The 22,403-nt window shown below is 46.0% G+C and overlaps 6 protein-coding genes across 9 annotated transcripts; 5 read left to right on the top strand and 1 right to left on the bottom strand.

The window, feature by feature from the left end:
* Positions 95-2,191, top strand: LOC8069797 (MRN complex-interacting protein). Its single transcript, XM_002458363.2, has 4 exons — positions 95-281; positions 378-702; positions 1,461-1,646; positions 1,781-2,191. The coding sequence occupies exons 1-4, from the start codon at positions 228-230 to the stop codon at positions 1,924-1,926; spliced, it is 711 nt and encodes a 236-aa protein (XP_002458408.1). The 5' UTR covers positions 95-227; the 3' UTR covers positions 1,927-2,191.
* On the top strand, positions 6,622-11,329 carry LOC110433958 (protein IQ-DOMAIN 31-like). 4 transcript variants are annotated; one of them, XM_021457208.1, is made up of 7 exons: positions 6,622-6,900; positions 7,388-7,510; positions 7,949-8,200; positions 8,722-8,925; positions 9,091-9,150; positions 9,637-10,678; positions 11,009-11,329. In XM_021457208.1, exons 2-7 carry the CDS (start codon positions 7,424-7,426, stop codon positions 11,038-11,040), a joined length of 1,677 nt encoding a protein of 558 aa, XP_021312883.1. In that variant the 5' UTR covers positions 6,622-6,900; positions 7,388-7,423; the 3' UTR covers positions 11,041-11,329. The 4 variants fall into 4 exon arrangements, with proteins under 4 accessions (XP_021312883.1, XP_021312881.1, XP_021312884.1 ...); XM_021457206.1 differs by having other exon boundaries at positions 6,624-6,900; positions 7,946-8,200; XM_021457209.1 differs by lacking the exon at positions 6,622-6,900 and adding an exon at positions 6,982-7,242.
* On the top strand, positions 12,164-14,659 carry LOC8069796 (pentatricopeptide repeat-containing protein At1g08070, chloroplastic). The gene has a single exon (XM_002458362.2). It carries the CDS (start codon positions 12,321-12,323, stop codon positions 14,406-14,408), a length of 2,088 nt encoding a protein of 695 aa, XP_002458407.1. The 5' UTR covers positions 12,164-12,320; the 3' UTR covers positions 14,409-14,659.
* LOC8069795 lies at positions 14,630-15,781 on the top strand. Its single transcript, XM_002458361.2, has 2 exons — positions 14,630-15,123; positions 15,296-15,781. The coding sequence occupies exons 1-2, from the start codon at positions 14,737-14,739 to the stop codon at positions 15,518-15,520; spliced, it is 612 nt and encodes a 203-aa protein (XP_002458406.1). The 5' UTR covers positions 14,630-14,736; the 3' UTR covers positions 15,521-15,781.
* LOC8059182 (far upstream element-binding protein 1) lies at positions 18,437-19,468 on the top strand. The gene has a single exon (XM_002458360.1). The coding sequence runs from the start codon at positions 18,437-18,439 to the stop codon at positions 19,466-19,468; it is 1,032 nt and encodes a 343-aa protein (XP_002458405.1).
* LOC8069794 (putative pentatricopeptide repeat-containing protein At5g40405) lies at positions 20,038-22,100 on the bottom strand. Its single transcript, XM_021456609.1, has one exon. The coding sequence runs from the start codon at positions 22,081-22,083 to the stop codon at positions 20,230-20,232; it is 1,854 nt and encodes a 617-aa protein (XP_021312284.1). The 5' UTR covers positions 22,084-22,100; the 3' UTR covers positions 20,038-20,229.

The raw sequence follows: 22,403 nt of genomic DNA, 5'->3' as shown, positions 1-22,403 counted from the left end.
ATGGACGGTCCAGATAAATCCTAACGGAAAATTGTAGGCTGTCTAGTTTTGCCAAAAAAAAAAGAAACAAAAGAATTCCAAAAGTCCCGCCCGATAATGCAGTTTTCCTCTCCCCATTCGATTGTGAAACCGCAGGAATTCTCTAATCCGCCGCCTCCAAATTGAAATCTCTCTCTCCCGGGCTTCCGGCTCGCCATCTCCTCTCCGCTGGAAAACCGGCCACCGCCATGGAGACGAGACTCTTCCTCGCCCTCCAGTGCGTGCAGTGCGCCACCATGCAGGTGCGCAACTTGCGCCGCTGCCGCAGCCGAACCTCTGCGCAGAAACCCCCATTGCAACTGATCCTGTTCCGTTTCTCGGATTCGCTTTGGTCTCAGGTGAAGCAGCAGAAGAAGAGCAGCAACAAGTGGGTCTGCGTGGTGTGCAACCAGCGCCAGTCCGTGCTCCACGTCCACGCCCGGGGCTACCGCGCTGCCGATCTCCGCCGCTTCGTCCAGGACGCCAACCTTGCCCGCGGCCGCCGGGAGTTCGCGCCGTTGGCCGAGCCCGACGTGGACTGGGATCCGGCGGCAGTTGAGGAGGAGGGAGATGTGTTCCCCTTCCCCATCGAGAAGAGGCAGACGGAGTGGTCCGAGTACCTGGACGATGCGGGGGAGCCGGGTAATGGTTGTGGTGGCCTGGGCGCCGATGCTTCAGATGGAGGTATGCAGTGCTCGACATACGACATGTGTTCGATGTAACGCCGCAGTTCATATTTCAGATTCTGTGTGTTCTGTTGACAAATGTTTTTTTATGGGATTGAGAGTGGGTGTTCTGTTGGATGATTGATCTTGTGCAACTACTGTGGTTATTTGTTCCACTGCAGTGCAATTGAGTTTGTGCGATTATTGTCCCTAAAACTCTTAAAACCATTACAGTTACATGTTTATTTGGTAAGGTAATGTGGCTGTGGCTTTGTAGAGCCAGCTGCAAACTTGTATTATACAGTCGTGGTTCAAAGGCCGAACTGAGGTCTCACTAAGCTGAAACAGCATACTTGTATCGTTAGTGAGTAAGGTTTTGCAGTCTTATATGTCTTGAATTATTGGAGCAAGCTATCATTATCATTAAGATGGCACCTCTAAATGTTTCCAATTATGAGGTGTAGGGACCTTTTATCTTAGCTTACATCCATGTTTGTATGGCTAGGTCATCAACTCATCATTGTCCAGGAAACCAGACAGTAGTCCAAGTTTTTAAGACAGTAACCTCACTCCCACATTTAATTGTTCGATAGAAATTACTCACATCTGCCATTATGAAACATTTTACTTCTAATTTGTGCTTTACATATCCAAATGAGACCGCATATTTGAGTGTTATAAGCTGGCTGTCTTTGTAATTCATTAATTATCAAGTTTTGAACATGTGATGGCCAAAATTGTGATGCACTGTCTAACTGTTTCCCCATCGAAATATAGAATCAGGTGAAGGAATTGAGGTGATAACTGAACTGCCTCAGAAAAGACCTAAAGTTAGGCCTCTCAAAGCCCAATCAGATGTAGTAGGAAAGAGAACCAAGCTGTCAACACATCCCACTTTATATAATAAGAGGCAGCAAATCAAGCAAGGATCAAGTCCCCACTGTGCAACTGCTACTGCTGAAGGTAACATGCAAACCTTAATGACACATCAGACACTTGATAATTTCGAGTTAGAACACTTCTTATTTCGTTGATAAAAAAACTTATTCGAGGGAGAATTGCAAGACCTGAAAGAATAATACTCTTGTTCTGTGCAGTGCAAAGATCGAAATCAAGCCTTTTTGGTGAGAGGAAAGGGTCTGATACATATGGGTTGCACTGGACTGAACATGACGAATCTGCCTCTACTGAGGCCACTACTGATGTAGTGGTGGAAGATGAGGTGCACCCTGATTTCATCTAGTCTCATATTGGATTGAAATGCCAAATGCTTTGTGTTTTGGTAGTGGGTAGTTTGACAGAGACAAATTGTGCTGCTGGCAACACCTTGTTAAGACAAGGATGTGCAGTCCTTGGTATCTGAGGCTGAGGGGAAGAAAATGTGCTGTTCCCAAGATGTTATCCTGTATGTTGGGGTGCTTTATAGTAGATTGTGTTGTAAGAACAAAAGCTGAATGCAAAATAGGATAATCATCAACTTTCTGAAACTATAATTTTATATCATTGAATCTCTTCCACGTCAGGCTTTTCTAACTAGACCCCCATCTTTCAAATTTCAGATCATATATTTCTGCAATAATAGCCTTACCAGAACTAGAGATCTTAAAGAATGTTTTTATCCTTGTCTGTAGTCTCAGTGACACTTTTATATGTCAAGTATGAGTTCAGCCACCTGAGACTCAATTAACAAAGTATTACACCACTCCACTCAATTTTCCCATATCATGAAACTGCAAACTTGTAGATATTGGCTACATTTTATTATTAGAAAACTTCTTTTTATCATCCCCTCGATGAGGCATTTTAAAAAATGGAGAGCCCTTTATTGTAATACTCTAAAACCATAATAACTTCTAAATTAATTAGCCAAATTGCTGCATAATTCTTATCGGAAGCCTCTAGCGAAATTTGTTGCAACTTGCTCACTTCTATACCTTCATAGTCCAGCTTATATAATACAAAAGAGGACAATGGATCATTATGTTACGGCAGTGAATGATTGCTACATATAAGTGCAGAATCACACACTTTTGGTGATTTCTGTTTTGTTAAAAGCAGAAAGGAATGGCTTTATCTCTTTCAATCGGGCCCCGGTTCCTTTTTTTCATCATTAACCAACCCTCTTTTGCATGTCATAATGTATAATCCAATGGAAGCGCGCATAGTTTCTCTTAACTTGGCAGCGCTATGCCTGTCCTGAGCCCTACCAGTTCATCAGTTTAATAGATCATCTCATTTGTGTATCGTGGCCCTCTATACCCCAGTGATACATTCTTTGCTGAACTTCAGATTTTTATAGACGTCACGTTGTGGGCATGTTCAGGCCGTTCCGTTGTTAGACCGTAGGGCATTTTGGTGGACATCAGCTTCGTGCCAACAACTGGATGCCATCAAAGTATTTAAACGCAGCCTCATCCATTGACACTGCACGCTGGCAAGCACAAAGCCGTGGCTTTGCGTGTTGGCGTGCTTTGAATCGCGCCTTTAAAGCAAGCAAGCGCCGACAGCTCCGGCGAGCCGTCGGCATATATTCCCCCTTCCATGCTCGCTCCACCGTGGCCTTGTTTAGTTCACCCTGAAAACTAAAAAATTTTCAAGATTCTCCGTCACATCGAATCTTGTGGCACATGCATGAAACATTAAATATAGACGAAAACAAAAACTAATTACACAATTTAGTTGTAAATCACGAGACGAATCTTTTGATCCTAGTTAGTCCATGATTAGATTTGTCACGAACAAACAAAAGTGCTAGGTACCGACTAAACAAGGCCCGTGTCGCCTCCCGTACCGTAGCCGTAGGCATCGCGACGGCGACGTCTCAGCTGCATTTCCTTGCGTCACATCACATGATGGTAGTACCCGCCATGTATTTTCATGTGCTTGTTCTGTTGTTCACGGTCGCCGGAGCATGGAGCCAGAAAACCGTATACGGCCTTCTCTCGGCGTCGCCACGCGATCCAGGGTGGATTTGGTGGTAGCGCATTCCAAATATCTCTACTCCTACGTACTACTAGTCTGACCCATGTGAATCTCGAAAATGGCGGCTCTCTAGTGGCAGAATCGCAGCGTTCCCGTGGACCCGGTTCTGGGTGCTTCCACAGAAATGTCACAAGCTCGGGAATGTGAGGTGGCTGAGGAAATTTCTTGTTTCTGTTCTGCATCAAGTTAGAGTCACTGGACCATGTGGCACAGCTAGCACAACAGCGAACAGCGGTGAGCCGAAGACAGTAGTATGGGTCACAGCATGCAGTAGTAGATCTTGATGACTGACTGTTGGTACCTACGTACTCCGTATAATTCTGTGAGATCTGAGCTACCGAGTGATTAATATCTCCGTCCACTGTGACTGTCCTGCAGCCGAAATGACGAATCCGCAACGCGCATCCGTGCAAACAGTACGAAATTACGAATATAATCGTTTGCTACTGAGTTTGCATGCTACGTGTTACCCTGCTTGCTACCAATTCATGATCATGCAAAACTCTATGTTTGGAATCGGGATCAAAATTTAAAAACCTGCCTTTCAAATAACGGTGTGATGAATGGGCAACTGTCACTTTTTCCTCTTTTTGATGAGTACCAAGGCCTTGTTTAGTTCCGAAAAGATTTCGGATTTCGGTACTGTAGCAATTTCGTTTGTTTGTGACAAATATTATTCAATTATGGACTAACTAGGATCAAAAGATTCGTCTCGCGATTTCCAGTTAAACTGTGTAATTAGTTTTTGCTTTCGTCTATATTTAATGTTTCATACATGTGCCGTAAGATTCGATATGACGAGAAATCTTGAAAACTTTTTGCTTTTTGGGTGAACTAAACAAGGCCCAACTGGCTGCTCGAAGAACAGCTGTGATGGTCCAGCGCTATCTGGCTCTGGCTTTCTTCTGGGTACCCACAGAACTGTATTCGGGTCAAAGTACTGAGCCACTGAGGAAGATAAATCACCACCGTTGAAAAAACAGAAAGACCGCAGGTAATCATACGGCCCTTCACTTGATATTGCCGTAGGACAAAAGCACGGGACGGGTAGAATCAATAGGCGCGGTACACAGTCACGGTGCCGCACCATAGCGACATGGCGCTATCGGTGCCAGGCCCCTCTCCATTATTTACAGCACCGCACAAAGTAACCGTGGCCTCGTGTCGTGTCTGCCTCGTGTAGCAGGTAGCTAGCAGCACTCTCCCGGTACGGTATATAATCGCCAATGCAAGGATCATAGCTGTGGTAGTACCGTCTCGTCGTAGTTATCTCACTGCAGCAACCGTGGATCATGCATGCATGGGTCGTGGACCGTCGTTCCCTGTTAAAGCTCAGCCGGTGCCAGTGTGTGTACCACGTAGCAGAGCTTGCCAGCGAGCCCTAGCTAGTCCCGTCCCTGTTGGGTCGGTGGTTGGCTGGCATGGCCTGGCCCTTGGTCACCCGGACGGCGTAATTATTGGACACGTAACACGTTTTTTTTTAGAAAAAAAGGTAACACGTTAACCTGTCAAATGTCAATCACTAAGGGATGGTTGTGGTTGGTTAAGCTCGTCGCCATCGTCTGCTTCATATGCTCACCGGCTGTCCAATTCGATCCCAGCATGCATGCTTCTTACTTCCATTGCCGCCGCTAGCTACCTGCTTTTTGCGGATTTTTCTTTTGTGCTGGGCGTGATGGTGACTGGACGTTACACGCACTCATTATCCCTGTCCTGGCTGATGCTTTTGCATTACCGTTAGGACGTCCGTCCGTCCGTGCGCGACGAGGTGCACGCGCCACCGACTGTGCGCACTCACTGTCTTGCCGGATAGCAATGGAGCCAGCCTGCTCTGTGTACTTAACAACAGTACAATACCTTGTTAAAACGTGTTGAGACGACTAATAAGCTTCCTTGGTGTACCACTGTCAGCTTCGCGTCTTCATCTTGTTCGTTTGGTTGATGCCATAGCAGAAAATATTATTATCTAATTTATTATTAAAAAAACTGTTAATTAGCCGATATATTTGATTGATAAGGTCAAGCGACCAAGGTTGCCTACATATTTTCGATCGCTTGCCCTTTGCCTGCTTGCAAACACGCCGGGATGTCATGTGCTGCTGTTTGCTAGCTAGAAGACGGACAAGACTACTGTCTTGTTTAGTTCACCCTAAAAACCAAAAAGTTTTCAAGATTTCTCGTCACATCGAATCTTATAGCACATGCATGAAACATTAAATATAGACGAAAATAAAAACTAATTACACAGTTTAGCTGTAAATCACGAGACGAATCTTTTGATCTTAGTTAGTCTATGATTATATAATATTTGTCACAAACAAAAAAAAGTGCTACAGTCCCGAAAACTTTTCACTTTTCGAAACTAAACAAGGCCTACCTGACTGGAAGAGAATCTTCTGGCCGCCTCGCGGTTACCGCGAACAGCAGTCAACCACAGTCCACACTCTGACACTCCACAGGGACAGGAGTAGCAGCGGTCAAAATTAGTAGCTTCTCGGACTGGTAAATCCTAATCCAAAGCGCGGATTATATTAAGATGCTAACCTGAGCATCCCGCGCAGGGAAACGACCCCGCGGCACCCGGCTCCCGCGCTTTTCGGCTTTTCGCACCGGACGCGACCACGCATGGGCCTCGCTGACACGCGGTCCCGCGGGGCCGTGGTTGCTCGTCGGGCCCACCGTCGGTTCGCCCATATACCGCCCCGGGTGGGGACGACTCGGGCTAGCTCGTCTGCAAAAGGCGACGCCCCGCAGCGTTCCGAAACGTAGTTCACGCTGCCCGTACCTACCCTCATCACTGACATGCGGTCCCAGGTTTTCCTGGGCCTTCTGCTCGGTGTCCTTGAATGGGTCGGTAGTAGTGGATAAGACTGTGTCGCCGTGCGGGACCCGTGCGCTGGCTCGCGCGCGCTCCCTGTCTCTCCCTCTCTCTCTCTCTCTCCCCGGCCTTTTTTGTCGAGCTAGCCTGAGCAGCTGAGCTAGTGAGAGCTCACTCCACCTGCAGACCTCCACTTGACGCTCCCCGCCAGCTACTACTCCAACCAACAAAATACCTCCGTCTCCGCCTCTCCCATGGATTGGAGGTTGGGGGCGTGACCGCGTGAGTGAAGGAAGGGTAGGTAGGTCGCTGGATAGGGACAGGGAGACGGCGGGAGGCGTTTCGCCGAGCAGTTGGCGTGCTTCCTCCACTCCACAGGCCGACCGACGCGCGCCCCGCTCCGCGCCGCTGTTTCAGGTTAATTTCCGAGCTACATTCGTCGCTTATGTCCGCGCTGATTACGGGCTAGATTGCGGCGTTAGCGCTTGATTTCGTGGCTTTGCGTGGAGCTGTGCTCGATTGGCCAGATCCGTGTGCGAGCTGAGTGCGTCCCTCTTGGTGCTTTTCTTCTCTTTCTGCTGGTCCGAGACTCTGAGCTAGTGAGCTTTGATTGCTCGGGGGTCGGGAGTCGGGGTCTGAGTGCCGTTTTCGCCTTTTCGGCCACTGCATTTCGGCGACTCTCAGCTACATTTGGACGCCTTGCTTCTCCTCTAACGATCTTTTCAGCTTCGTTTTTTTACCACTTCGGAAGCTAATGCTGTAAGCTTGTTAGACGACTAATGCTCCGTTTAGCGAGATTACGGTTATGCAAACATTTTTCTTCTATTTTTATTTTACAAAAACAGAGTCGGTTGTGGTATACTGGTATAGATCTGTGGACTGATGGAAGCTCCTCTATTTACAGGTTCTACAATTCCAGTGTTGAGTGCTTTAGGCTACTATGGGCAAGTCACCGGGGAAGTGGATCAAATCGGTGCTTTTGGGGAAGAAATCTACCAAGTCAGGTTCTACCAAGGTGAATGAATCGGTAAGTACTTCCATAAATTTGAATTTACTCTTTGCTTTAGTTTCCCCCGAGGATTTGCAGTTCATTTGTGCAATCCTTGTTTAGATTACCCCATGTACGCACTGAAGCTAGCTTTTGGAATTCTACTTAGTGTTTACTTCTCAGAAGTAGTTACTATTTTTGTGCAATTCTTGTCGGTAGCTGTTTTTCTATGGTCAAACTTTGAGGTTAATGCCACTTGTCCATAACCTGAATGCACACAAGGGCATCCGGTTTATATTTTCAGTTGCAGAGGTTGAAATTCCCGTTACTAGTTACTGTTTCTTACTGGATGACTCTAAAAACGTGCAAACTGACGCATGTCCTTGTGTTTTCCTTTTTTTTCTCCTTTATCCATATTGTATATTTTGTTTCTTCCTTCCCCTTTCCCTGACCTTTGAACCATATTTTTTTTAGAAGGCTGATAACAACAGATATTCAACTGGGGAGGACCGCACATTATCTGAGAATTCTCCTGTGATTTCTGAGCCGGTACTAGTTAACATCCACAAGAATGTAGCTGTCAATGTGATGGCTGAAAATGTCAGTGATAGGGAAGCGCGACAAGATCTGCAGAACCAAAGTATTGTTGAGCCCAAATCATCGTCTCCTAGTCAGCTGGGAGAAGACCAAGCTGCAGCAAAGGCACAGGCAGCCTTTCGTGGTTACCTGGTAATAGTTTTTTCCCCAAAAAACTGGTTTAATATTGTTTCAGCAACTCTCTGATGCATCTGCAGCATTCTGCAGTGTTACTCATTGTTTCACTGAATCATTATGTGGAACCACTCGTGTTGTTTTTTTTAATGGATTTTTTTTAAGAAAGGACGGCAAAAGCTTTGTCGCGATTTCTGTTAGACAGAATTTTTTTGGAATGGAAATGGTAGTGCAAATCTTTAATAAATTGATGAGCTGAGTGGTTGACTTGATTGTACCTCATCATTGGTCATTGGTCATTGTTAACTACTATTACCTTGGCAGATTACAGAAGCGCCCATCGCAGTGTCCCAGACACCGATTTGATGGCTATATTCACATTTCTGCATTTTGACTTGAACCCTGCATATCATAAAACTATTTATTGTACAATTTTTTGCGTAATTGAGATGCCATCCTGCAATGTATTCATTTCAAGTTCAAGTACTGTAGTCTGTAGGTCTGTAGCACAGACTAATGTTGCGATATTTCTAGTGCAGGCACGAAGGTCATTCCGTACATTAAAAGGTATCATAAGACTTCAGGCACTGATTCGAGGGCATCTTGTAAGGAGGCAGGCTGTATCAACCCTTCGTACAACATGGTTGATTGTGAAGTTTCAGGCTCTTGTTCGTGGAAGAAATGTTAGACTCTCTGGTGGTCACACACAATTCAATGTGAAGCTTGGGCAGCATAACTTTGGGGTAAGTTTCTTTGTTGAGCACAAATTTACATTTTGTTTGCATCATTACTCTTCTTTTAAGTCAGCGTGGTGTTTGTTGCATATGGTTCTATGCAACATTGCTGTTTAATATCCTTCTATGAAATTTTGAAGAAAAAAAATAAAATATGTTGCTTGTACTTTTCAGGGTGTTGGATCATCTGATGCATGGAAAGAGAAGCTGTCTTCAAATGCTTATGTTCGGAAGGTATTATTTTTTTTTCAAATATTACTAATGTACTAATGGATTGGTTATATAATATCCAAGAAAAAACGACATTTGTCTTGTTCCTTTTTTTTTATAATAAGGGCATCAGCAACGTTTATTACCCACCAAGGCAACACGGGTTGGACCTATGTCTGTGGCCATGTCTAATAAAAAACCAATGTCATTCAACCACCAGCTCCTTCCACCCGTGTCATGGGCATCTACTGCACCAGGGGGAGAGATACAGTGGAAGAGATATTACATGTTTTGTATTGTTATTATTTATGAACCTGTAGCAGCACTATTGTTGGTTTGAACTACTATCTACACTCACAATGGCAATCTGGACAATAAGCTTCCTTATTACCCTTTTCTGCAACATTGTGGCCTCCCTAAGAAATGTAAAATGTTAGCAATCCGTTGCATTCCATTTACATCCCCTTTACATATTCCAAGGTTGTTCTAACTCATCTTCATATTCTGCAGCTTCTGTCTTCACCAATTGTGCTAGAACCTCTTCACTTCCAATATGACAAGAGGGATCCCAATTCAACCTACAACTGGTTTGAGAGATGGACCATAGGATGCATCTGGAAACCTGCTTTTCAACCCAAAAGAGTTGCTGATGGGAAACCACTGGTAAAGAAGGCTAGTTATGCAATGGAAACTGAATCAGCCAAGTTAAAGCGCAACATTCGGAAGGGTTCTGCTGCTGTCGCTGGGAGTTTCCATACATCTGGTGAATCTGATAAAGTAAAGCGGAATCCAAAGAAAATCTCTAGCTTCCCTGCTGATTCAGTACCAGATAGCCAGTTATCTGAACTTGAAAAGGTTAAAAGGAACCTCAGGAAGGTAACTGATTCGATGGCTGAAGCCTCAAAGATATCTAGTTCCAGGGTTGATTCCTCGAAGGTATGTGATTCTACAGCTGATGTCCCAAAGGAATCTAATCCTGTGGTAGAAATCTCAAAGACACCTAGTCTCATGAATGGGATCTCTGACCATCAAGGTATTCAATGTGAGAATACACGTGAGGCTTCATTTCCTCTTGAAACTCAAGAATACTCTGACAGTGATCATCTGTTACGATATTCAAATATGGATAGCTTGGACTTGGTACCTGGTTTGAAAAGTGACCGGGAAATTCAGCTGGATTCGGTTTCTGTAGGAGAAAATGTTGATGATCCCATTGTTGTTGCTCCAGCAGTTGAAGAAATGCCACTGCAAAACATTGATATTGAAGACAATGTTTTGTGGAAGAAAGAGGAAGCAAGGTCCAAGGAAGAGAACCTGTCTAATGGAAGCCTTAGAACTAGCAAGAGGAAGTCTTCATTCCCCAACAAATCAGAATATGTAGAAAATGGGACTCACGCTACTCCTGTTCAGCCAAGGCAGCCAAGCTATATGGCTGCGACGGAGTCCGCAAAGGCGAAACTGCGAGCCCAGAATTCACCAAGGCTGGATTCTGATTCATCAGCAGAGAAGAATGGTTTCACCCGACGCCACTCTCTTCCTTCCAGCACAAAGAGTAAGTTTGAACTCACTCGCTCTCTTTACTGACACATACAAGGAAGTGAGAGGGATGGTGTAAAAAAAGAAATGACCTGTATTTTCAACTTTCAAGTGATACAATTCTGCAAATGATAAGAATTTAAAAGAAGTGTTTCTCAACTGACTACAAGTTAATAGTCTTTTAAATTCGGCTTATTGATTTATGGTATTCATTTTGCCATCATGTTCAGAAAGAATTTATCTTGAATAGTTTGGAATATTAAACCGAAATGTCTGGACTAACAACCTTTCTTTTCTTTTTTGGACATTCCTTCTCTCTCTCTCTCTCTTTTTTTTACATCGGCAGGTAGAGCAATCAAAGCTGAGTGGAAGCGCTGAAGAGGCAACCAATCTTCCACTTGAATTGAATTGTGCAATGCTCTGAAACTTAGCTGGATGAACTCGATGATCTTGCCCCTTTTAAGTCTCCTGCGATGTAAAGAGAGATATTCTTGTTGTATTGAACAACCTTGTGAAGTTGTGATTCTGGTTCAGTTTGTCGTAGGTTCATGTGCAACCACTAGTGCCTTGTGTCATTGTATATTGCACGATTCTTGTTGAAGGAACTATGCCTGTGTAAGCTGATGTTAGGACTGCATTAACTGAATAACATCATCCAGTTGGCCTTGCTGTTAACTTCAGTGTTTGAGACGAACCATCAATTATGAGAAAATTAAAAAATTTACAATTAGCCATAACAGAACAGTGGTTTCTAGAACAGTTTTCTTAAACAGAAATGTCTTACATAGATAACAAAATTCACCCCAAAAAGCTTTTTCCTAACAGGTTGTACTCCACTACTCCTATATGCATATGTTTGTAATAGTGAATATATGTAGGTGTATAAAATTGTCTGTGATTTAACCGTGCTTTTAGAAAAAAAAAGGGCTAAAATTCCTTAACAGCTGGTTAATTTTTGCTGTTTGAAGATTAAACAAAAATCTACTGTAGCCCCCCTACCTGTGCAAACTGCAATTTTCGCTTTGCCATTCCCCATTACTTCTCACATACTCTGATAAAACATATTTTGTCCATTACATAAAAAGAAAATTTTATATACTTTGACTAATAATTAGTCAAATTGTATATAAAGTCAGGACATAAATTTCAAATTAAGATGATTGTATTCAAAAGGCCTGTCATGGTATTTATTAATTTTTTGAGCAAATAGCCAAATATTGTTAGAGAAATTAAAGATCAAAATCTATTTTATGTGACTTTTCTTTTGTTGCAAATGCCTAATTACTACTTCCTCCGTACGAAAAAGACTGCACATATTGTTCTTCAAAAGGTCAATCAATTTTAAACGTAGCTACACATCTATAAAAAGGTAATAATATTTATGATACCATATAATCATGTAATATATTTGTATAGCAAATGTATTGGGAAATATAGGGAGGTAGGGACGGGGCCTAAACGCCCCTCGCCAGCGCGACGGCCGTAAGACTAAAGACCCGCAACCGCGATTGCATTGCCCGCAAGACGGTGCTTCCCGCCGATAGCCTGGCGTTCGGCTCAAAGGTACAAGCGCAGACACAACGGCGCAACGCGAGCGCGCGCTCTGGAACTAACCAAGAAGAGGGGAGGGGCAAGGAGCAGAGCAAGAAGCCAAGAAGATGGCGGCCGCTGCCTCCGTCCCGGACGGCGTCTCCTCCTGCGGGAGCACCAACATGCGCCGCGCCGACCACCTCCCTCAGCTCCCGATCCCGCTGCCCTGCATTGGCGAGCCCGCCGCCGCCTCCCGCGTCTCGCCGGGCTCCTCCCCGGCCCGCTCCGAGGCCTCGCGGGGCGCCCCTTGCTACAACGCCGACGCCGAGCCGGTTCCAGAGGCGTCGAACACCGCCGCCGCCGATCACTACCGATGCTCATCCAAACTTCCCACAGCCTCCCGCCTACCTTCGCCGACGGAGCCCCACCTGCCTGCTGACCTCGCGCGCCTCCTCAAGACCCGACCGCTCCACGCCCTCCTCTCTAACGCGTCCACCTACCGCGCCGCACGCCACCTATTCGACGTGGTGCCCCGCCCGACAGCTGCCCTGTGCTGCGCTTTCCTCTCTGGTCTCTCAAAGCTCTCGCTACACCAGGAGTTCATCGAGGTCGTCTCCTCGCTGCACCGCAGGGGCGGTGCTATCCCGTCAGGCTGCATCCCGCTTGTCCTAAAGTCCTGTGCGCAGTCGGCAGCGTCCTGCCAGGGCAGTCAGACGCATTGCCATGCCCTTGTGCGTGGGATGCTAGGAGATGTGTTCGTGCAGACTGCTCTGGTCGATTTCTACGCCAAGAATGGGGACATGGACTCAGCTTTGATGGCCTTCAAGGAAATGCCGGTGAAGGATCCAATACCGATGAATTGTTTGATCACTGGGTACTCCAAATCAGGGGATGTGGAGGAGGCAAGGAGGCTTTTCGATAGTATGCCGAGAAGGACATCTGCTTCCTGGAATTCGATGATTGCCTGCTATGCGCATGGTGGAGAGTTCCGCGAAGCATTGACATTGTTTGATCAGATGTTGCGCGAGGGTGCAAGTCCAAATGCTATCACTATTACAACGGTGTTCTCCATTTGCGCCAAGACTGGTGATCTTGATACTGGAAGGCGGGCAAGGGCGTGGATTAGGGAGGAGGATTTGCAGAACGTGATAGTCCACACTGCTTTGATGGAAATGTACGTCAAGTGCCGTGCTATCGACGAGGCACGTCACGAGTTTGATCGGATGCCACGAAGGGATGTCGTAGCATGGAGCACCATGATTGCTGGTTATTCACAAAATGGGAGACCACATGAATCTCTTGAGCTCTTTGAGAGGATGAAGGCAACCAATTGCAAGCCAAATGAAGTTACTCTTGTTGGTGTATTGTCTGCTTGTGCTCAGCTGGGTTCTGATGAACTTGGAGAACAGATTGGTAACTATATCGAGAGTCAGACACTGCCACTAACCAGCTATCTTGGATCTGCTCTGATTGATATGTACACCAAGTGCGGGCATGTTGCCAGAGCTCGCAGTGTCTTCAACCGGATGGAACAGAAGGTGGTCGTTACTTGGAACTCCATGATCAGAGGCCTAGCACTGAACGGTTTTGCAGAAGATGCGATCGCCTTGTACAGAAAGATGGTAGGAGATGGGATTCAGCCCAATGAGGTCACCTTTGTCGCGCTATTGACAGCATGCACCCATGCTGGCTTGGTAGACAAAGGCATAGCATTCTTCGAAGAGATGAAGAAGAAGCAACATGTCTCTCCTCAAGTTGAGCACTGTGCTTGCATAGTGGACCTCCTCTGCAAGTCTGGCAGGCTGTGGGAAGCCTACAAGTTCATCTGTGACATGGAAGTTGAACCGAACGCAGTGATCTGGAGCACGCTGCTCAGCGCCTGCAGAGCCCACGCGGACGTTGAGCTTGCCAAGCTCGCCGCAGGCAAGCTTGTGGCACTGGAGCCCAATAACTCGTCGATCTACGTTCTCCTCTCCAATATCTATGCTGACGCAGGGCTCTGGGGCGATGTTAGGGAGATCAGAGACCTGATGAGGAGCAAGAACTTGCAGAAGCTGTCTGCCTACAGTTGGATCGAGCTAGACGGTGAGGTGCACAGGTTCCTGGTACAGGATACGTATCACCCGAGGTCAGCTGAGATTTACAACGTCGTCGATGGTCTGGGCTTGCAGCTGGAGAGGACTAGTCCTGATCATGAATTAATTTCAGAGGTTTGATGATCAAATTACTATCTTGTCAATTACAAAACTTTCTCGCCAAATGTCAATGCAATTTGTGCTCTGTAGTACAACAATTGTAGAAGCATATAAGAGGTGAAATGCATCATACTTTTTCTTTTTGTTTTCTTTCATGGAGGTTTTATGCCTTGTGTATTTTTTTTTTAACAAAAACTTAGAGGAATATATCAAATGATTTTATTATTGGGCCTTTGCCAAGTTTAGGCCCAGCCCGTTAAGAACTTTACTTAGCAGTTAGCACCTTGGTATCTCAAACACGAGAGAGACGGCCAGAGCACCAGATTCCGTTCCCCTGAACCCGATCGAGATGGAGTCGGAAGCTGACAGGGCGGCGGCGCCGGCGCCGGCGCCAGCAGTCGCCGCGGAGACCAGCGACGACGCCATCCAGGAGGAGTCTCCAGCGACGGCCCCTTCCTCAGACGGGAAGCCCGGATCAGGGGCGGCGCCGGAGCTGGAGGTGCAGCTGTTCCGGCGCGGGCGTCCGGTGGCCGTCTTCCGGTCGCAGCTGGGCGGGTATACGCAGGACCAGCTGGAGGTGGGCGACATCCTGGAGCAGCACGGCCTCAAGTCCGTCTTCGCCTTCGACCCCGCCGCCCGCAAACGCGGCGTCGCCATCCGCTTCAACCCCCGCAACGGCCGCTCCCTCCTCACCTACGCCCCTGGCTCCACGATCTTCCTAGACGGCGAGCCCAAGGTAATATTAGAAGCAGCACGCACAAACACCACCACACATCAATTTCGCCTCACCTTACTTGTTCCTTGATTTAGCAATTGATTAGCATACCTTCGCCTATATAAGGTCTGAGTATGACAAATACCCAATTTTCTCCTCATATGATGCGTTTGTATGTTTGATGATGGTTTAGGATTCTTTGCTGAAGCCCATCACGAAGATGGTGATTGGGGTGGCTGCTATGACTGTGGTAGCAGCAGTGCTACTGAAGGAGGCCAAGATGCCAGAGTGGCTTCAGTCATCTAAGCTGGGCACCGTGAGCTTCCCACCATGGGTGCTGGCTTGCATGGTCATCGTGTTCCTGAGGCTTCGGAAGAGAACCAAGGATGTCATGAAGAAGTTTGGCTGGGTCTCATGAGGTAGCAACAGTTTTACCTTTATTTTGAAGAAATCTGAGTATACTTAAAGGCAAAGACAGAGGCAAAAGTAGTTGCCGTCAGAACTCTATGTCACTCTCAAAATTCAAGTTAATTGAATTGTAATAATTGCAGTCTATATTCTAATAGGAGGTGAAAACTTCCTTCTCAACGTTTTAAAAGTGTGAATGTGTGATATACAGTTCTGTACATCTCTTCTAAATTACTAGCACAGTTATCAGTGGTGGTGGCATGTGCTGTTATTTGATCTCTAGTAGTACAAAGCAATACTCGTTCCCTTTTAAAATAAAGAGGAAAATTAAGTTTCTCCATTGTGGTATAATATATTTTAAAACTTATGCTCTTAATATTAAGAATTAGGGCCTCGCTGGATAGGTAGGTTCCTAGAGCAACCTCCTTGGCTCTGTTCCTAATATTAGCGAGGGATTAGGGCATTACTTATGACTCTTGCCTAAAAAGCCATAGCAGAAAGTACTGATTGTGGATTTATTGTAAAAAAAATATATTGAATGACAGACAGTCCATCTCTGTGTTTTTGAACTAAATTAAGTTGTACTAAAAATTCTTTAAGGGATGATCAACTCTAATAGCTTAGCTAAAACTAGTTGCTAAATTCTATTATTTAGTCATTTTGTAAACTAGAAAACTTTTTAAAAAAGAAGACATTTACAACAACCTTGCTATTTTATAGTCATATAGCTTGTGGTTAGCTATATATGGTCACCGAAAATTAAAGGATAGCCAACTTCTATTTTATTAAATTAGATAGCACAGGTGTTGAATCTTACTTTTTACTATACAATTTCTAAAATAGCCTCCACAAGAAGAACAATCAAGCAGTTATAGTTGCTCTAAGGCCGGTCTCGGTGGGAGTTTCATGCTAGTTTCTAACACTCTCATATGTTGAAAACAGTGCAAAATAGTTTCATTCCCATAAAACTCTATATGCTCCCGTGAAACTTTTATCATCTCTTTCTTTCTAAATACAATGACATATCTGTATATTTAATGTCCATAAGATTCTATAAAACTCTCACTGATACTGACCTAAGTAATTGATGGCTATCACACTACTAATCTGTTACTTCCAATCAGCCATCAAAATATTACACCCCTACATGTAACACGGGGCATCCAATTATGTTCGTAGAGTTAATGCATTGGAAAGAGGTCTTGATTCGTGTAGTGTTGTTGTAAAATTTCTCCTAGGCCTTGTTTAGTTCACCCCAAAAAGTAAAAAGTTTTCAAGATTCTCTGTCACATCGAATCTTGCGGCACATGCATGAAGCATTAAATATAGACGAAAGCAAAAACTAATTACACAATTTAGTTGGAAATCGCGAGACAAATCTTTTGATCCTAGTTAGTCTACAATTGGATAATATTTGTCACAAACAAACGAAAGTGCTACAGTACTGAAATCCGAAATCTTTTCGGAACTAAACAAGGCCCTAGTACATAAGGTGTACCATCTCTAATTCAAAGACTAAAAAATTTATTTAATTCTTTCTCAACGCTAGTATTACTATATCAATGCACGTATGTATAGGGAGAGCATGTCTTTTTTATTATAGAAAAGTAAAAAGTGTTTACACTTTATATATTAGGACAGTGGAGGTAGTACGTAAGCAATGTTTGATTTTCTCTCCTTAAATCTATGTTCTTTGGCTGATAAGCTATGATTGAAAGTATTTGTTATGAGAAAAAAATACTGCTGAATGACTAGCAAATTCGGTAGATAAGCTCAAGCAAACAATTATTCCTGGTCATTGCTCTTTAATTATCCAGGTCATCTTTTTTAGATGCCAGAAATCCTTTGTGTGTCTCATATTCTTTTTGCATATGATCAAATATGCTCCTAATAGTTAAAAAAGAAACCCTCCTAACATTTACGATGAGTTAGGACATTACTATTGAGTAATGGTGCTGAGTTTTTTTTTACAAACTTTACTATTATTATTATACTACTAGTTTTATGCATGCCGTACATTATTCTAATAATCCTCCCCACATTTACTTGATATCTAGGCCTAACACTACATAAGCTCTTGTGTCTAGCTTGTTGCTTACCTGAGACTATAAAAGTCGAGCTCTTCTTACTTTTCTCTACATCGGCATTTACTTGGCAATAATATTATTATTGTACCTACTCTTATATTAATATAAACATGTTATGCAATGGGCTATCCTTGATGAATGTCATCACAACTTTGTACATTTAATATAAATCAAGTCCATCTGTATGAATTTTTTAAAACATCATCGGTGGGGTGAGAGCCTCGCTTGAATAGTTTTCCATTGATTTTGGTGAGCCCGTGGACAGAGGGTGCATAAGCTCCTAAAGGGTTAGGAGACCCACTATCATTGAAGTTACATTCTTAGGCCTTGTCTAGTTTGCGAAAAAAAGTTAGGTGTAGCACATTTGGGCACATTTATAACTATAACAATTAGTATTCAATTATAGACTAATTAGGCTTAAAAGATTTGTCGCATAAAATATATGTAAACCGTGTAATTCCACTGTCATTGAAGTTACATTCTTAGGCCTTGTCTAGTTCGCAAAAAAAATAGGTGTAGCACATTTATAACTATAGCAATTAGTATTCAATTATAGACTAATTAGGCTTAAAAGATCTATCTCACAAAATATATGTAAACTGTGTAATTCCACGGTCATTGAAGTTACATTCTTAGGCCTTGTCTAGTTCGCGAAAAAAGTTTTAGGTCTAGCACATTTGTAAGTATAGCAATTAGTATTTAATTATAGATTAATTAGATTTAAAAGATTTATCTCATAAAATATATACAAATCATGTAATTAATTATTTTTTAATCTATATTTAATGTTTCATATGGGAAAGAGCGAAAACCCTCAAACCCTAATCCTTTCGTCCCCCATGGCGGACGCTGACGCCCCGCCGCCAACGCCGCCTCCGGAGGTAGTAGCTCCCGAGAAGCATCCCGCGCCCGTTGATTCAGCCGTCTCCGCGCTGCAGAAGGAGGCCGCGACGGCCGAAGTCGATAACAAGCGGAAGCTGGAGGAGGTCAGCGCCGACGCGGAGGCGAACGGCACCGGCGAGGAGGGTGCCAAGCACCCGCGCGTGGACGGCGAGCCCGACGCCGCCACAGGGGTTGAGCAACAGAACGATGGGTCCTCCGTGAATGTGGAGGAGCCCGCAGCCGCGGAGGATAAGCTTGCTCTTGCTCCGACCGATGGCGCAGCGATGGATGGTGATGACGATGGCACGGCCGCTCCTGCTCCGGATTCGCAGGCGGGTTCTGATGAGAAGCCGCTTGAAGCAGCAGCTGAAGCTCCACAGCAGGAACGTGTTGCAGTTGCAGAAGCTGCTGCACAGGAGATTTCTCGTACGATCGAAGTGCCCAACAGCAAGGTCGGTGTCCTTATTGGAAAAGCTGGCGAGACAATCAGGAACTTGCAAAAGAGCTCGGGTGCATGGATCCAAATCGCTAAGCACGCCGATGTGGACTCAAATGCCCTGACAAGGTCGGTTTTACTAGTTGGAAAACCTGGAAGCGTTGATAAAGCTGAGCAGCTTATTGAGAGTGTCATAGCTGAGGCTGAAGCTGCTAGAGGATTTGGAAGTGGACAGTCTGGATCAGAGCAATTTGATATGGCAGTTCCCAATAACAAGATCGGTCTCATTATCGGAAAAAGGGGTGAGACAATTAAAGACTTGCAGCTCAAATCTGGTGCTCGTATTGAGTTCATACCCAAAATTCCTCTAGAGGGTGTTACATCGACGGGAAGAATTGTACGTGTTACTGGGAATAAGCAGCAGATTGAAGTCGCAAAGGATTTGATCAAGCAAGCTGTGAATCAGACATTTCCAAAGCATACAAACCAGTCTGGCAGATATGGTCCACAAGGTTACCGCCCTCAGGGTCGTGGTGCAGGTTCTCAGTGGTGATTTTTAATTTAAGCTGTACTAAAAGTTCTCTACAGGATGTTAACTATATTAGCTATTGATGGTTATGAGTTATGACACTGTGTTTATATGTTCCTTTCTTTCCAATTTACCATCAAAATATTACATTGCCGCCTGTAAAATTTGGCCTTCTTATTTCGACCTTGTGATTTAGACTACGTAAATATCTGTATATGTGGCTTCATCAAAGCCAAAGTCAAAATAAAATACATCATCCTCCACTGGGAACTACAAAACCCGCCACCCAAAAAAAACCTACAATTAGTCTGCACTAGTAAGGATTAAGCCAAACAGGTTTAGCTGTCCTGTTTGATGCTGATTTGTTGTGAGAGAAAAACATTGTTTATATGCCTTGTGGCATGATTGTCCTCAGGTTTTTGTTAGGCTGCCCCAGCATGTGCTTTTGCTTTTATGGTTTATGCAGATGATCAAAATGACAGATCAGCTAATACGCTTGCATTTGTATATAATATATCCTACTGTCTTACATATTTGTATCGAGCTTTGTATGTTATTTTTATTAATAATCAGATGAAGTTGGGAAGATTTGATTGAAGCGTCAATATTGCCACCTATAAATGTGAATGGATCGTCAAAATTGAATTTAAGACAATTCACCAAACAGATAAAATATCACTAGTAATCCCTACAGGAGCACTCTCCATCCTTTGAAGATTATACCTATTTCCTAGTATTTCATTATAATCTCCTTGTTCAAGACCTTGGGCCAAACAGATAAAAGATCACCAGTAATCCCTACATGAGCACTCCCCACCCTTGAAATGATGAAACCTATTCCTATCTCTCATTACAATTTCCCTGTTGAAGACCTTAGATATCAATTTGGTGTAATCATGGCAGTCCCTGCATACTCTTAGGTTCTTCACAATCCTAATTTCCACATCTTCTGGCAAGGCGATCAACCCAAAGGCCAGTGCTAGCTTCTCACTGTGCAAGGAGATGGCGCCTTCTTTCTCCTCTTCCTCAATATCAAACAAAACCTCTCTGGTGTTCGCAGTGTACCCTTGCAGTCTCAGCCTCCGATTCATCTCTGCAAGCATCAGCTCGATCTCACTGTATCTTGGGTGTGACTTGCTTCCAGCAAAGAACTCGTGTACCTTGCCATCAACCTCAATAGTGCTCCACCCAGGCACCTTCTTCACTCCCTTGGCCTTCATCATGCCTCGAACCCTGGAGACGCCCTTCCAATTCTGTGATTCCGCATAGATGTTGGACAGCAGGACATGAGCTGCATCATTTTCAGACTCAATTGCCAAGAGCTTGTCTAATGCATATTCGCCCAAGTCAACTCTGTTATGAATCCTAGAAGCATTGAGTAGAGCTCCCCACACACCTTCATGTGGCTCCATTGACATGGCATTGATGAAATTAATGGCATCGTCTAGACGCCCAGCTCGACCATAGAGATCAACCATGCAGCCATAGTGTTCTGGCCAAGGATCAACTCCATACTTGACCATCGAGTCAAAACATGCTCGTCCCTCGTCTACCAACCCAGCAATAGAGCATCCACCGAGCACTGCGACAAAGCTGACACCGTTAGGCTGTATTCCTGCACTCACCATGCGCTTGAACAGCTGAAGGCACTCGACGCCCATGCCGTTCATCGCAAGGCCGCTAACCGCACTTGTCCAGGTATAAACATTCCTTTCAGCCATGCTCTCAAACACCTCCATCGCTGTCACCACCGCACCACACTTGGAATACATATCAACTAACGCGGTGCCAAGCTTGACCGACATCTGCATCCCTCGACTGCGCACGTACCAGTGTACCCACTTACCACGGTCCAATGCGCCTATCTGGGCACAGGCAGTGAGCACAGAGACCAGCGTCGCCTCACCAACGGTGGTGCCAGCACTTAGCATTTCGTCGAACAGCCTCAGCGCCTCCCTCGACCTGCCCACGTGCACGTACCCGGCGATCATGGCGTTCCACGCGACGTGGTCCCGCTGCGGCATTCCGTCGAACAGGCCGCGCGCGGCGTCCACGTCTCCGCCTGCAGCGAGCGCGCCCACCATCGCCGTGACGCACACAACGTCCGGGCACGCGATCTCCGCGAACGCAGCCCGTGCGGCGGCCACGTCCCCGAGCGCGGCGTACATGGAGAGCACCCCGCTCTGGACGTGCGGGTCCGCCGCGTGGCCCCAGCGGACGGCGGCCCCGTGCGCGGACACCGCCTGCAGCCTCGCGGCGCACACGGCGGGCCTTTCTTCCGCCGCCGAGGCCGCCAGGGCGGCGGCGGCGCGGACGAGGAAGTTGAGGGAGTAGTGGTCGGGCGGGAGCGGGAGGTCCCGGAAGGCGGCGAACGCGAGGCCCGGCCGCGGCCCGCGGGCGAGCGCGCGGAGGAGCGCGTTGTGGGCGAGCAGCGTGGCGGGGCGCCGCGGGAGCACGAGGCGCGCGTAGGGGAGGAGGTGGTTGGAGGAGGCGAGCGAGGCGAGGAAGGCGGCGAGGCGGCCCGAGACGAGGAGGTGCGCGTGGAGCGCGCGGAGGTGGGAGTGGGACGGGAGCAGCGCGGTTGGGTCACGGAGACGGAGCAGCGGTGGCATTGGGTTGGTGGAGTTGGACTGGTGCATGCTCGTTTGGTGGTCGGACTCGGACCCGTCGGGTGCCCCGTGCGGCCGCCCGTGCCTTGTCGTTTTGAAGTGCGGTGAGGATTGGGCCGGCCGATGGGAAATGGGCTGCCGGCCTGCTATGGAGAGCTGCTGTCTGTGTCTCCGCTCGACGTCCTCCAAGCGCGTCCGAACGTCGCTGCAGCAGTGCAAGCTCGTGCCGCCGGCGACGGGTCCGTTTCACGGCGTGGCCCGTGGGAGCCGGGAGGTGGTCTGGTCTGGCGCGCGACGTGCGGCGGCGCAAAGTTTGGCCGGCGCGCTGTGTGTCCCACGCCTACGTCCCA

Source organism: Sorghum bicolor, chromosome 3 (assembly GCF_000003195.3).
Source record: "Sorghum bicolor cultivar BTx623 chromosome 3, Sorghum_bicolor_NCBIv3, whole genome shotgun sequence".
Classification (NCBI taxonomy): Eukaryota; Viridiplantae; Streptophyta; class Magnoliopsida; order Poales; family Poaceae; genus Sorghum; species Sorghum bicolor.
This window is presented reverse-complemented; position numbering and strand designations above follow the sequence as displayed.